General features: G+C 39.7%; 1 protein-coding gene across 4 annotated transcripts in view; it reads right to left on the bottom strand.

Annotated features, from left to right (window-relative positions):
• Positions 1-1,177: 1,177 nt before the first annotated feature.
• The window catches only part of LOC127946972 (dual specificity protein phosphatase 8), a 51,777-nt gene continuing 37,431 nt past the window's right edge, over positions 1,178-15,523 (bottom strand). For 3 of the 4 annotated variants that reach the window (XM_052543832.1, XM_052543830.1, XM_052543831.1), the window contains exons 4-7: positions 5,078-5,244; positions 4,819-4,978; positions 4,532-4,655; positions 1,178-4,260 (exon numbers count right to left, since the gene is read on the bottom strand). In XM_052543832.1, coding sequence (XP_052399792.1) covers positions 3,195-4,260; positions 4,532-4,655; positions 4,819-4,978; positions 5,078-5,244 — 1,517 coding nt within the window. In that variant the 3' untranslated portion in view covers positions 1,178-3,194. Of the gene's footprint in view, positions 4,261-4,531; positions 4,656-4,818; positions 4,979-5,077; positions 5,245-10,268; positions 10,927-15,523 lie in introns of those variants that run through there. The other variant, XM_052543833.1, reaches the window with a different exon arrangement.

Below are 15,523 nucleotides of genomic sequence, written 5' to 3' on the forward strand. Positions count from 1 at the left end.
CTTGCGATTTTGTTTGTTTGTTTCCATCATAGAATAAAAAATAAAAAAGTTTCAGAATTAAGACTTTGATGATTGATCCATGGGAACGGAGCGAGGCTGGTGGAGTAAAAGCTAATGCGCGACACCTGTGCCAATCATCGGCCTCGAGTCCCACGGAGGATCTCCGGAAAGATAAAAGGAGGAGTAACCACAGTAGGACGAGAGAGGACCAGGCCTGGATTTTTTATTGTTGTTTTATTATGTTTTATACATTATACGCTTTTACTTTAATTTTTCTGTTCGTTACTTAAAATTGTGTCTAAATGTTCGCCCATTTCCACCTCCTTCTTCCCGATCTACGAACGTTGCTACAATCTCCTTTTCTCACAACTGCTAGTTTTATATCGCACAATTCTGACTTTTTTCTTAAAATCGCAAACTGAGAGATATAAACTCAGAATCCAGAAATGCAAAAATCCAATTTGCAAATACATTTTACATTTTTATCCCATTGCAGAAATGGTCTTCCATAACATTCAGATCAACTCAAGCTTTTCATAATTTTATGCTCAAATTCTAGAAATCTTTACCATTTAAAAACTTTAATGAAACATAATCAGAAGAGTTTAGAGGTGCCTACATTTTTAAGCCACCGAATAAAAAAACTAATTATGACTTTATCTAATTTTTTCCCCTTACATTTTATATTGCATTTACAACATTCTCAGAATTTAGAGAAAAAATACGATAAAATGTTTCATCCTGTGGAACAAACAATCCTCCAAACTAAACTGTACACAATTCTTTAACCTTAACATTAACGGAATACTAAAGAATTATTTACAGTTTGCAAAGATAAATGATAATGTTGATCATTCACAAAAACTGTTGGCAATCTCTCATCTTTTTTCCTACAAAAAGGAAAATAAATAACGAAACATTTTCATATTTTGTAATGTTTGTATTTTGTTTCATCGTCACAAAATGGGTACATGGGGAGGAACAAGCCTTTCAAAAGAACCTGAGGTATTTTGCTTCAAGCAGCCTAAGGTATCAAGATTTTCTCTTTAAAAAAATCCTTATATCAATTAGTTTTGTTGATACGATGCTATTCACACAACATATAATAATAATAATAATAACAATAAAAATAATAATGATAATTAGTTGCCAACTATTTAACAATTTCAGCAAAAAATGACAGCCTGCATCTTTTTATTACATTTTTTAAATAATGATAACAAGGTCTTTAAAAATGTATAGTACAGGGAAGGTAAAGGAAATATAGGTAATGTCTTACACAAGGAAATTACAGCAGCACAAATACAAGATTTGCCATACAGAAAAGCTAAAAAAAAAAAAGAAAAAGAATACATAAATAAATTGCTAAACTATCTCCCATGGAGAGGGCAATCCCATTCAAATTTGCACAAACACACACACACACACACACACACACACACACACACACACACACACACACACACACACACTTTCTGTGTTATATTTAACCTTTGGAGCTTTCTAGAGATTCTGATAGAAACAGAGAAGATGAAGGGAAAAGGTGAGTGAAGGAGAGAAAGTGTAAAAGAGAAATTGGTGCTAAAAAGAGATGAAAAAAAGGGCTAAATGGAGAAAGCTCAGACATGTAACTGACTCATTAAAAGCTCCCCTGAGAAGAAAGCAAGCAGTTACTGGTCGTTCACATAACGTTAATGAAATAGACACTTGCTGATCAGCAAACTTAACTCTATCAGACCTTAAGCCAGGTTTAAATGCATCTTGTTGTGTTTTGCCGATGAAAAGGTTAGGTATTTATCTCTTCTCCAAGATGCCAGCCTATAAGAGCATCTGCAAAGGGTCCATCTGTCAGTCATTCACAACATCCTTCTGCAATCAGACCCAAACAAACAATAAATAATTTCATAAATATGCAGAACAAACGGGGGACACAGACAAACCCCTTTAGAGTCCCTGTTCCTTTTCCCCCTTCATTTTGTCTTGTGTGCTTGTTAATACAAAAATCAAATTCTTGAAAATGCTGGGGTATCATACATATTGTTCTAGATTATTCATGCTGGATCAAAGTCTTTAATAATTCAAGCCAGCAGGCTGACGAGACAAACGAAAGCCATAACAAACGCTTTAGTTGTAAAGCATTGTGGTACCCTTAAAGCAACAGAAAGTGCATTAAAACATCAGATAATTCTTGGTAATAACCGCACTCCCTTATAAAGAAAAAAAAAGAGAAAGAAGTAAAAACACATATTGCTTGTAGTTGTGTATTGGTTCTGTGAGTGTATTTTTGTAAATCACTGAAAAGGAGAGAGCAACACTGAAAAAGAGGAAAAATTTAAACTCCACAATCTTTATATTATTTCTCATTACCAGAATGAACCAGTAGAATAAATTAAAACCGTAACTAAGAAAATGACAAAAAAGAAAAGAGATTAAACGTCCGTTGAAATCACTATGTATAGTTCATATACTATTTGTTTGTAAAACAGCAGCCTTGATGCATGCTTAGTGAGAGGGAACGTGGGTTGCACAACAGTTCGAGCATCGCCACTGTACAGGAGGGGAAGGACAAGACCCTGAAATCTGGGTAACAAAAGAGTGACAGAGGACATTACAGGAAAGTGTCCACAATGCGTTTCCTTCATGACATGCCTGGTTCCTCCTCCAGGATTCCACGAATGCTGGGATACAGGAGCAGGGTGGACATGAGCACTGCACAAAGAGGCCTTCATTCAGCCAGTAAAAGCATGTACCACCGAGGCTTAGTCTGTGCTGACTCCTTGTGCTGTGGCGGTTTAACTTCACTGAGTCCAGGACAGCATTATAAAAGACACAAGGGTGAGAATAACAGCCATGCTTGATTCTCACTACACCAAAGTGTGGGGTGGGGTGGGGGTCTGTTTCTAGAGCTAGGAAACGAGGAATTCTGCAACTGCAGTCTCAGCTCATTGTCATCTGGGGATGGCTATGGCTTAAAAACAGTAGAAAGACAAATCAAAGTCAGTTCCACTGGCTTAAAAAGTCCAAAAAACAAAAAAAAGAAAGTCCCATTTCTGGGAACAGCTCATTATCGACAATCCTATGAACTAATGTGAATGTTCCACAGCCTTGCCGGGCCCACTCTTAGTCATCCTTTACTCATAAGTGGCGCCTGTCCGTCTGTATGGAAAAGTCCCTAGGGTGCCGTGCAGGTGATGTCAGGATACTTCGATGATTTCCATGCTTCCAGAGAAGCTGGACTGTTTGCTGATCTTTCCCAGTTCCTCTCTTGAACGTGTCTCTGATATCCCCTCTTCAAACTCCATCTGACAGCTGCGCCGCTTGAACTGCATATCGGCAGCAGTGGAAGTGAGAGCATCCTCGTGCCAGCTGCCCCTCGAGTCCCGTGGCTCCCCCACCTTGTCCCGCCGACGCACAGCCTCGCATGGGCCGGGAAGGCTGCTGCATCCCAGTACAGGAAAGTGTACCGCCCCTCCGCCACCTCCGTTACTGTTCATTGACTCCGAGCTGTAGAACCAAGGGGCTTCGCCTGTTGGCGTGACAGGGGTTGTGGCCTGAACGGTGTCTCTATGCTTGGTCCACATGGGCCCGGTACCCACAGTGGGAAGGCTGAGCAGCAGGGAGGGCTTCAGATTGTCATCACTGGGACTTTTGTGTGCAGGGAGCGAGTGTCCATAGTTTAGGCTGTGCGAATGCACGGGAGAACTTCCAGCACTGCTACCATTGTGCTTGCTTTTCCTCCGTGAACGAGGTCGGGAGCTGCTCTCAGGAAAGAGGCCTGGGGATTCAGCTAAAGCAGGGCTGACGGAAACAGGTGAGTACTGGCAGACACCAATGGCTTCTCCGGCCTCCGGGCTATCCAGCTTGCAGAGTTTGGGAACATCCTCGTTATGCGCAGGCGTGAGACGAGGACAGTAGTTGGGCTCGTAGACCGATTTGATGTCAAGTGAGAAAGAGCGTTTGAGCCGGTTGGTGTCTAGGATACGCTCTGCCGACAGATTCAAGCCATTAAAGCCCTGCTGGAGGGAGGTTGGAGAGGGTAGCTTGGTGTCCAAATCTCTGCTGTCCTTCTCGGCCCCCAGATGAGCCTTTTCAGGATCACTTGAAGATTCTCCTCTAGGTTGTGTCAGTTCCTTCAACTGCTCCAACTTCTCTTGCTCCGAGGACAGAGCCTTAAGCAACCTCAGACCTTTCTCGAACTCCAGCAGCTGCCCCAGGAAGTTGAAGTTGGGTGATATCGAAGGTCTGCGGTCCTTCACAAACCTGGAAACACAAGAAGAGTAAGAATGATTACCCTAAGGACAAATTCAGATATATGGAAAGGAAGACATCTTCAACACAAAGACGCATCATGCAAGCTTGTAAAGGCTTTGAACAAAAATACGTGTTAAGGAAGGCCAAGACAGGTATTGTTTACAAGTTCCTACATGATCCATTTTACATGTTGGAGGAAATGGATCTAAAATTACAGCTAGCAGAAAACATCTTTCTGAGACTGTGCAATTCAAGCTGCAGGGTGTCTGAGTGAGTTTACCTGTACGCGTCATCTGATGACAAGCCCATTGTCTTCATGATATAAGCGATGGCGATGGTAGCGGACCTGGAGATGCCAGCTAAACAATGGACAATGACTCGACAGTTGGAAACCTTGGCTTTGTCTGAAAGGGAGAAGGGAAATTGTGAGCAAACACAAAACATGCAAGACAGGGGATGCTACTCACTTTTCATGCTAACGTTTTAAGCTCACTTAAAGAAAATCTATCAAAGGGAAGGGAAGGGAAACTAAAATCACTTCTCCTATTGTCACAAGCTGGTTCTTACCAATAAACTCGTTGGTTTTGTCTAGCCATGGCAGGAGTTTTTCACAGTAGTTGTCATTGACGGGAATGCGCATGAAATGGCTTTCGGAGATGAACTCTGGCTTTGGGCAGGTGTTGCTCGCATTTAACACATATGTGATGCCATTTTGAGCCATCAGATCCTGACAGTGCAAAAGAGCCAAGGCATGAATTATGCAATGTGATTACTCCTTTTTTGGAAGTTTCTAACATTCCGAGACCTTTGTTACAGTCAGTTGTACCTTGTTGAGCACGTCTTTTTGAGAGCCCAGGTAGAGATGGGGCAGGATTCGTGTGGGACCAACGTTTGCCACAGGCAGACATGGCTGAGACAAGCTCATAGGCAGAGTGGCCACTGGCTTGCCTTCACACAGGCCCGGAAAACAGGATGAGAATGCTGCAAAACCACCTAAATAAACAGAGAGAAAAAGAGAGAAGCTGTTAGGAACAAAATGAACCTCTACCTATGTTATAGAAGAAGGACAAGACCAGTGTTGGGAGTAACAGCTTTTAAGTATAACGGCATTACTAACGGAGTTTAATTTTCAGTAACGAAGTAATCTAATTAATTACTTTTCCCATCGTTGCAACGCCGTTATCTTTACTGAGAATGTAAAGTGTCGCGTTACTACAGTTTGGTTGAATAAAGCGCGAGGTGTCATGCTTTGGCTAGTGGATACACATCAGCTGCCTGACACCGTTGCAAATCCGATGATGATTGGCTGGGTGGGTGGTGCCCTGCTCACGCTGTCTCACTGCATGCTCTGAATACCACTAAACAGCGATAATGCCATTCTCGGACTGGAAGTACCGGAAATTAAAGTCGAGAATGTTTCTGTAACATGCACGGTATGCCCAGGAAAAAAGACTTTATCCACGTCTGCCTCAAGCAACTCAAATCTTATGAACCACCTCACATCAACACATGCTAACATGTTACTTTACCTAATATTTAATGCTGTGTTCAAACCAGACGCGACTTGTGCGAATGACTCGCGCTATTCGCACGTAGTTGGACGCTTGAACATTTTGAGGTTATACGCTTCATTCATGCGTGAAATTAACTTCACAACAGACGCAAATTCATGTCATGGGGGGGGCTTCTGCCAGCTGAGTTCACGCAGCATTTTCAACCACCATTTTTATTCAGATCATTTTCTAAATATTACTGTTATCGTGTCATGAAGTGTATCTTTTAAAGTATTTCATGCGAGAATATAGTTGTTTTAAACTCAAATATGCAGTTTATTTAAAAATGTGTTTCGCTGATTTTCGGAGGTTGTCTATTCGCGTCTTTGCATTGACTTTGCTCTATTTGCGTCTGTTGTGAACGCACCATAAGAGTTGGATAGTGTTCTGTTTATTGTGCAGTAACTTTAGTACCTAATATACATTTACAGAGATTTGCACTAATGGCCAAGTTTCAGTTGGTTCCTTTTTACCCAAGATTTAATTTGTTTGTCTTAATTTTGTACTTGAATTTTATTTTCAATATTTATTTTGTATATGTTTTTATTTCTATGCATATCATATTGCAGGCTGCAATCTATTGAGTTCAAATAAATACAACATTTTCTAAAATACTTGTAGTGTTTTTATTCTTCAGTCCGTTTAATATAAACATCTTATATATTAAAGACGTTATAGGACGTAATAGCGTTATAGAACATAAAAAATAACGTCACAGTTACTTTACTGAGTAACTAATTACTTTTACAATGTGGTAACTGAGTTACTAACTCAATTACATTTTGGGAGTAGTAATTTGTAACTGTAACAAATTACTTTTTTCAAGTAAGATGACCAACACTGGACAAGACCAACAAGAGTGCCAGATTTGGTGACTGTTAACATCATTGTTGTAACATAAGTCATTATGTAAAGGATGCAACTCAAAATCTCTCAAGCAGGACAAAGAGTTAACAACGAGGCACCAAGCTATAATAATAAGAGGCATATTTCAAGTCAAACCTTTCATACTAACAAAGGATATGCTGTTGTCACACATCATTTGTCAAACTCATGCAAGAGAGGATTCAGATGTTCTGAACAAGATTATGCCAATCTAGGTCAGTGCATGTACAAACACAACAGTCAAGCAAAGGCCAGTTGGCCTACAGAAGGATTCTTTCTGTTTAAGAGGCGGTGGCTCCAGTTTTGGCATTCGTCTGCTGGAGCTCCTTTTCCTGAATGAGCTAATATCCTCAACTGATCAATTGCGTCAGGCTTAGAGAATGAGGGTGGTCACAGGTGCAGACCAAGCCCTTGATTCATAGCTCTAGGGAGTTGGGTGTCTTGAAAGCAACGTGCATACAAATGCAAGGTAAAAAAAAACTTCAAATGCATTCACATGTGCATCTATAGGCAGCTGAACTAGAATTCATTAGTGGAACAAGGAAAGATGGAAAAGTGGAATGGAATTGCAGAGGAAGAAAGTCAAGTCTTCACCGAGCGGTGCAATGCTGCCAGAAAGCGTGAGCCCCGGCAGATGCGTTTAGACCTTAATCATAGATGAGCTCCATGAGAATCTGGGACAAGGTAACCCTGGGAGCATGCACATACAGCAGTCAACCAGGGAGCCATGAAATAATTTCATCCCAGCCAAGAAACAGTGCAATAGTACGAACCAAAGTGACTGTGTTAAGCAGATCTGGGTGGGAGGAGTTGAAACAAACAAGTCATGGCAAATAAAGAGTGAGGTGATAAGAAGGTTTACAACAAAGACAACCATAAGCCACGTTCAACGTTATTGCATGACATCATCCAGAGTCTATATAAAGGGTGTCAAATCATACATCAATTAACCGTGAACTTTAAAAGCCACCTGCCTTGCCCTAACTGACAACGAGGAACACCTGTCCCTCTCATCCATGTGCAAATCACCATCTAAACAAGTCTTTTTTGTTTGTTTGGGGGTGCCTGGTCCTGTTTCCTGCTATTAATGGCAATGGCCTGTACAATGACATCATCTCTCAGCACAGAAGACTGTGAGGTGATTTGCATGTCACTCAAGCAGAACCGACGGGCCCCTGGTGCCCCCTCCATCCGCTCTCGAAACCAGCAGTAGATGAATAACTGCCGACCAAATGTTTCTACAACCCCCATACTGGTTCAAATACACCCTTCCCCCCAAACCACACACACACACACACACACACAAATACATTCAAACACATTGATACAACCATTAGATCCTGGATGTCTGTTCCCCCATCCCCCAGCTATAACTCCCTTCACCGGCCTAGTGACATAACTGCCTGAAAAGGGTTAGTCATTATGTCAACACTGTCAGCAATGCTCAAGTAAGACTTCACATTTTGCCTGGTTAAAGCTTGTTAAAACAGACTTCCTTTCGCACATTTGTCAAATGCATTACTTTTGCCAAAACAGGGAAGCAAGGCTGACCTCCCATCCCTCTTCCTTCAACTCAAAGGTCAAGGATTTCAGAGGGCGTTTGGGATCTGTGAAAGCAAGACTACAGCTTAAAAGGCAAGTGGACAAGGTCTCCTTTGGAAGTGATCTTTCATCTCCTCAAGGATCTGGAATATTGTCCTGCTTCGAAGATCTACAGGGGTGCTTTCTACAGCTTCTCTGAAAAAAAAAAAAATGTGTCATTGGACCACAGCAACACAAACAGGAACAAGTACAGCACCACATTGTTGAAAAGCCAAGAGAGGAAATACTTGAGTGAGGTCATCGGCTATCATTTCTAACTGGGCGGTGGTGGTGACAGTTAGGATTACAAGGAAACCTTAAGCTTCCGTATCTCTCTTAACATCTTGCTAATGTTGAATCAAAGAACGCCTACTTTGACTTCTGCCGCAAAAATATGCACAATTATTTGCACCGTAATCAGTCAAGTTAAAAGGTGTTTCAAATACACATTTAAAAGAAATTCATATTCTCACTAGATGTGAGCATTTAGGACTAAATAGAATAAACATGCACAGACGCACACTAACAACTACAATCACGTCTGACTTAGGTAACATTTGTCACTTTTAAAGACTCCAGTTACGTAAGACGGCAGTGGTGACGTTGCTCAAAACCACAAGGCATATGAGTGCATGTGTTTTCAGAAAGAGAAGTGTGCCAGGGTCAATCTCACGCTGGACGAAAAGGCAATGTGCCATTCGCACACTTCCTCTATGTTTTTTCTTTCTCTCTCTCTCTCTCTCCCGAAAGCTTACATAACCTCCATTCACCATCCAACTTCTCTGACGTGCCTCAGACCTCAGTTCCTCAGAAAAGTGCAATAACCTTTCTCGTACAGAGGAACCGTAGCATCATGGAAGAATTTATGTGGAATTGCAGGGTGGATAGCTCGAGCAGAGCCTACACGCCACAGACTTGTGCGATACTTACCTAAATTTTACCGCAGCCCCTATCGTGCAACAAAGCAGACGAGGTAACAAGGTTACATTTTTCAGATATGGCCATGAACTATCAAGCTGCATTTGTGTTTAATAACACGGAGTGCACAGTTCATTAACTCCAGCCTTTGATATCAGTTCATTTTCCTGTGGCACCTGACCTCCATCTTTAGTAGCCCCTCAGTTTTTCATCTTTTCAGCTGAGCTCTATAGCCACTCTCACACAGGCTTCCATTCAAGGCTCTATATCCAGCAGCATTGATGGGCCACTGAATGAAACTAATGCACATCAACATGCACACACACACACACACACACACAAGTCTCCAGATGCAGAAGAGATGACGCCATTGAGGAGCAGCCCCCATCTGTCCCCATCTCTGCGCGCACTCGCACACACACACACACACACATTAGCATCTCAATAAAGGCCCAATGACATCATTGCACACATGCATGCTGCACAATGAGGAACACAAAAAACAGCAGGGGGTTGGTGGCTACCTCATCACTCCCGGCGCTTTGTTGTCATGCTTGACAGATTAGAAGTGTTAAACCCCAGGACCCTGTATCATCAAATCATTAACTGTTACCATTATTGCACTTCTGCCCTAAAGCCATTACGAAAATATAGACGTCACTGGAATATAAAAGTCAATTGCTTGGCAAAGTCCAACTGTTTAACTTGTACTTGGTGACATCAGTAGAATGCATGTGCAACTCTAACATACACTTGCATGTGTGCGTAACGTTATGAACCATGAACACACACAAAGAAAGTGCATCAATAAATATACTCAAACCAAATCTTAATATGCACATCCATTTCATTTTCTACTATTATAGGAGATAATCACAGAAGCTCTATAGCAATGATAGGTCAATGCTTGAGTCATAAATATAAATTAATGGTTAAAAAAATACTAATATAAGCCAGTTGGGACAAAAGTAAAGACAGAGCAAGAGGATGAAACATATCGCATAACTTCAAACCAACACGTGTTTGACAGGTACAGATGGGAAAGCACCATCGGCCCAGGTGACAACAGATGCTACACACCTCTTAGTTTGCGTTCTTTTCTCATCTTGCGGACTCTGATTTTGAGCCTCATGTCTGTTTGCTGGATCCCCGACCAGAAGCAGTTCTCTGGAGGGGATATGACCAAGTCTAGGGGCATCCGCACCAACCGGTCCGAACCGCAGTCCAAGAACTAAATGTCCGAAAGTTGCTGGGTACCAGAAAACACAAATAAATTAATATCCTAAAAAACACTGAGCGGGGAAACTCCACAGGAAAGCAACAACTGCATCCTCCTCACAGAAACGAGGGCAGAAGAATTGCGTGGTCTTTCCTCAGGAGCGCCACGGATCCTTCCTCGATCTCATTCTGTGTGGCAACAACTGAAAGTAGAGCTCGCTGTTGTAAAGCCTCCGTTCAAGTCTTTCCCCGCCTTCTCTCTCTCTCTCTCTCTCTCTGAGTGACCTAAGAGTGAATGAGCTCATTTGCCGTGAGCATAGTCTGCCCTGTCTCTCTCCTCTCTTGCTTACTTTCACTCTGTCTCCCCCCATCTCTCTCTCTCTCTCGCTTGCTCTTACTGTGTGCGAGCTGAATCTGGCTTGTGAGTAAGGCATGCAACCACATTCCTTACTCACCGAGCAAATATGCAGCCACCTTAGAGGCCCACTTAATGTTTTTCTGAAAATGAAAAAATATAAGCCTCTCAACTGTTTCAGACAAGAAACGAACTGCAAGTAGACATTTTATATGCGAACACAGAGACACATTCGATCTTCTCGCTTCCTGAATGCGTGCGTTTTACACTAACATAAAATGCATTACATTTTTGCAAATATTCAGATGTTGTATAAATCAATAAATTGGAAACTTAAATTCTGAGTCTATTATATTCATTTCTATTGTGAATGAACTTTGCATTATCAACCGCTTTCCTGATTTCTTTGAGGGGAAGGTCTATGGGTGGGTGGGTGTACGGGCCATTTTGACCTAATATTGCAAAAAAAGCTTGCACATTTTACTTATGAATGTGAAAGGAGACAATGGAAAATGATATAGAGAGTAGAAGCTTTGCTTTGTGTTTCTGCTCTGATAGCCACAAAACTATGGCGAACACTGTGTGTTTGTGAATGGCAAGAGAACATAGTGCTTTAATTATTTTTTTTTTCGTTTCAGGCAGCAAAGTTCAAATCCTTTCTGGCTTGTGTGCTTCAAAAGCACGTCCCGTGATGTTTAAGAATTAGGTCAGTAGGCAGAGGGTAGGTGCTCTCTTGTGGCTGTTTAAATGCACTCGACCACATGAACATTTACACTATGAAAGCAATGCAGTCGAATGTGATTTGAACAACCTCTGAAAGGGGTCGAAAGTGGACAAGTTCAAAATGTTTCAGACCCCCTTTAACATCCATGTTTGGCGTCATCCATTTGTGATCGGATCGATAAAAATGCATCTTAATAGCAGGTGTAAATGGCCTAAAATGCCCCTGTAGTACAAATCATATTGCATCACACCTGCAAAACTAAAGTCATGGGTTCAATTCCCGATAAATGCATAAGTATATACAGTGTATCTGCAGGATTTTCAAGATCAACTTTAAACAATTCAATCATTATATTAAGTTAATAACAAATACATTTAACTGTTTTAATTGTTTGTTTAGATTATTAGATTGTTTAGTTATATTGCATTATCTCCTTGTCGGATATATATAACTGCACAATATATTGAATCTATTTATACATCATTTTTAAGATCTAATAGAGGATGGTGCATGCGTGCAAGATAAATATTTGTGTAAATGCCAACGCTACCTCACTCGTACGATTTTATATGACCCAAGTGACGGTTATGATTAGGGGCGGGGTTAGGTGTAGGTCATTCGTACAAATTCATACGAATTGTGCAAAACGAGTGTGGTCGTACAAATTCGTACGAATAAGCCACCTTGTGAAAAATGTACGAATTGCCGTGAGATCGGGTTGGTAAATGTGTACGTGGAGTAGGATGGGGTTAGCGTTGATAGCGCTTGTTGTCAGAGCACCAGTGACATGCGATACGCGCATTCATCAGTCCATGATGTAATGCTTACGGGGCCCCAGCTGTCATGCCTGAGGTGTGAGGTAGCCTCCAGTCGAGCACAACGCCAGCTCAATTCACTCAACACTCCATGTGTGCATCAGCCTAAGTAAGTTCAGACCCCCTGTCTGTGATACAACAGTGTGAAATTTCGCTGGAGTTTGACATACATATAATATAAACGAATCCCAATAGGGCATCTCTCATTTACACTCACTATATGGGGCGAAGGAGCGAGAACTTCACTGCATGATTAAGCTTTTAGATGTCTTATGTATACAAGCCATAAGTGAAGTCATGATGAAGTCATGGAAAGTAAGAAACACGACACGTGCGCATAAACATTACATGCTATTCATGCGCTTTTATATCGTTTTACCACCAACAAAACAGCAGATACATGCCGTACTGCTATAAATGTGTCGTTAATGCTGGACTGAATGATTAATCATAATAAAATAGAAATTGTGATATGGCTTAGTGTGATTATTGAATCGAAAAGGTTGCAATTTTATTAAATAAATATATGCACTGCACATTTCAGAGTGAAGCACCATCTCTGCATCTGCTCTGAGTTTGGGAACGTAACATGAACCAACCATCTTCCCCAAACTTGTAATGAGAAACGCTTGTGTCTTCATAATTTGAAATAGTGGTTTCTTGCTTGATTTTGTTTTTTATACGTACGCTTTTTTATGTTTGTAACTTTGTTTGAATGTCTGTTCTTTATGTACTTTTGGATTTTACCATCAATATACCAGGGACTGCAGATGAAAATTTGCCTGAATGGCTAAATCTCGCACAATTTCCCCATGTTAATTATTGTGCACTGTCCCTTTAAAAATAAATAAATAAATAAATAAATAAATAAAGAGAAGCTTTAAGGGCTGCCTGCAGTTTTGCAATAAAATAAAAGTCGATTTAACATTTGTTTAAAATTTAAATATTAAGTAAATATTTTAAATATTAGTATTGCAATTTTACAGTAAAAACGATGAACTTATACACTTAATTGTTTTTACAGTGAAATATTATAATATTTTGTTTTAACTTTATTATTAAGTATATTTTTATTTACTACTACTACTACTTTATTATTATTATTATTATTATTAATAAGCCATATACATTTTAGTGCGTTCATTTAATTAGTTATGGAAAAATATCTATATATTATACTAATATTTTATAAACAATAAAGGCACTTGGCCCACCCCAGACCTGTACATAATCTTACATTTCATACAGTTGACAGCTCACAAACGTGATGTAGGCAACAAATCACTGTGTGATATAGTCTATAAATTGCAACAACAGTTCAGTAAATATGAAGTTAATATTATGATATTATTAGGGCCGGGACTCGATTAAAAAAATTAATCTAATTAATTAGAGGCTTTGTAATTAATTAATCGAAATTAATCGCATTTTAATCGCATATAAATATTTGACCTGAGAACAGTGAGAAGTAATTTTTTTTCACATGGATTTATAGTATACCATTGAATAATGACTGAATACATAAGCTTAAGCAACAAAATATGTTTATTTTTGTTCAACCAAGTCTAGCAGACCAGTGCAATTTTTGCCATGAAGTGTAGCAATAGCATATTTAGAAACAATTTAGAAATAGTAAATTTCAGAAATTCAGGAAGCGTATAGGTGCTGGAACCTTCTGTAAAGAGTTTTTTAAGTAAAACACAATACTGTCAATTACATTCAGAACATTGGAAACACTGACTATTAGAAAACATCTCTCTGTTGCTTCCGAGGCCATAACATACTAAGTCCAACTCTCAATAACCTTGGCCAAAACAATAAAGAGTTCAACATAAACTGTTGCATCAACAAAATAATACATAGTTCAACATAAAGTGTAAAGTCCACGCAAGCTGCTATATGTTTTGCGTTGAGGTGATACTTGAAGCTCGATGTGCTGCTGCGGTGATGTGCGAACGCTAGTTGGTGCTGCAGTATAATCGGTCCGCCGAAACTCATCCAGTGAGAAACGTTCCGCGGTGCAAAAATAAGTTATAAAAAATGCGGGAATTTTTTTTTCTGTAATTAATTAATCTTAGTTAACGCGTTATTTTTTCTGTAATTAATTAATCTCAATTAACGCGTTAAAGTCCCGGCCCTAGATATTATATTATTTATCATATTAGATATATTTAGGCTATGATATTGTCTGTTTTTGAACAATTTTGCCAAGAAAATATTAAAACCACAGCAGAACAAGTAGTGCATCTCTGACCAAATAAGCCAAAACAAACATGTATCACTTACTTTCTTTTAAATTAAATTAAAATTACATTTAGGCATTTAGCAGACGCTTTTATCCAAAGCGACTTACAGTGCATTCAGGCTATCAATTTTTACCTATCATGTGTTCCCAGGGAATCAAACCCCCAACCTTGCTCTACCAATTGAGCTAAACGAACATTTTATTGGAACATAAAAGAAAATAATGAAGTATGTTAGTTACTAGAAGAAAAAAAGTTACTAGAAGACTTGTTGGTAACCAAGCTGATTTGGTTAAGACTTCCATTGTATGAACAAAATATACTGAGATATTTCTCAAACTTTCTTCGTTTGTGTTTCAAAGTTTGTGTTAGGCAATTGTAGCCTAAACATTTATGTGTAATAAATGTTATGCTGAATCAATTAAATATTTCTAGAGCTAATCTTTATAATGTGTACTTGATATTTTATCATTTAACACCATACTGACTGATCTTTTGGGGGTATTCTCACAGTAATCACCACACTGTGTAATCAATTAGATTAAAAACATTCTAATTAAGTCATAATTGATATAAAATCCAAATATGTTGGACAAATTGTGCAGTCATACAAACAAGCACAGCAAACCTGGATGTTTTTTTTGTTTTTGCATCTTAAATCACAATTTTTCGTTAGAAAAATTGCAACTCAAGTTTTTTTTTCCCCCACAAATCATTCAGCCCCAGATGTGCTGCTCTAATTTTAATATCATTAAATTGCATTCCTTTGTTCCAGCCACCTGTTGACATGCTTTAATCAGACACACATGGCCACAGCATACTTGCTATTTTAATTTTAAGTGTCAACTCCGACATATCCCAGCTGTTAGACAGCAGCCCACACTGCTTCTACATGTAGGAGTTTCCACACATGTGATGGTGATTGGTGACACACTTAAGCCCCTTTCACACTGCGATTCCGGCAAATACACAGGTAAAGT

Source organism: Carassius gibelio, chromosome A25 (genome assembly GCF_023724105.1).
Source record: "Carassius gibelio isolate Cgi1373 ecotype wild population from Czech Republic chromosome A25, carGib1.2-hapl.c, whole genome shotgun sequence".
Taxonomy (NCBI): domain Eukaryota; kingdom Metazoa; phylum Chordata; class Actinopteri; order Cypriniformes; family Cyprinidae; genus Carassius; species Carassius gibelio.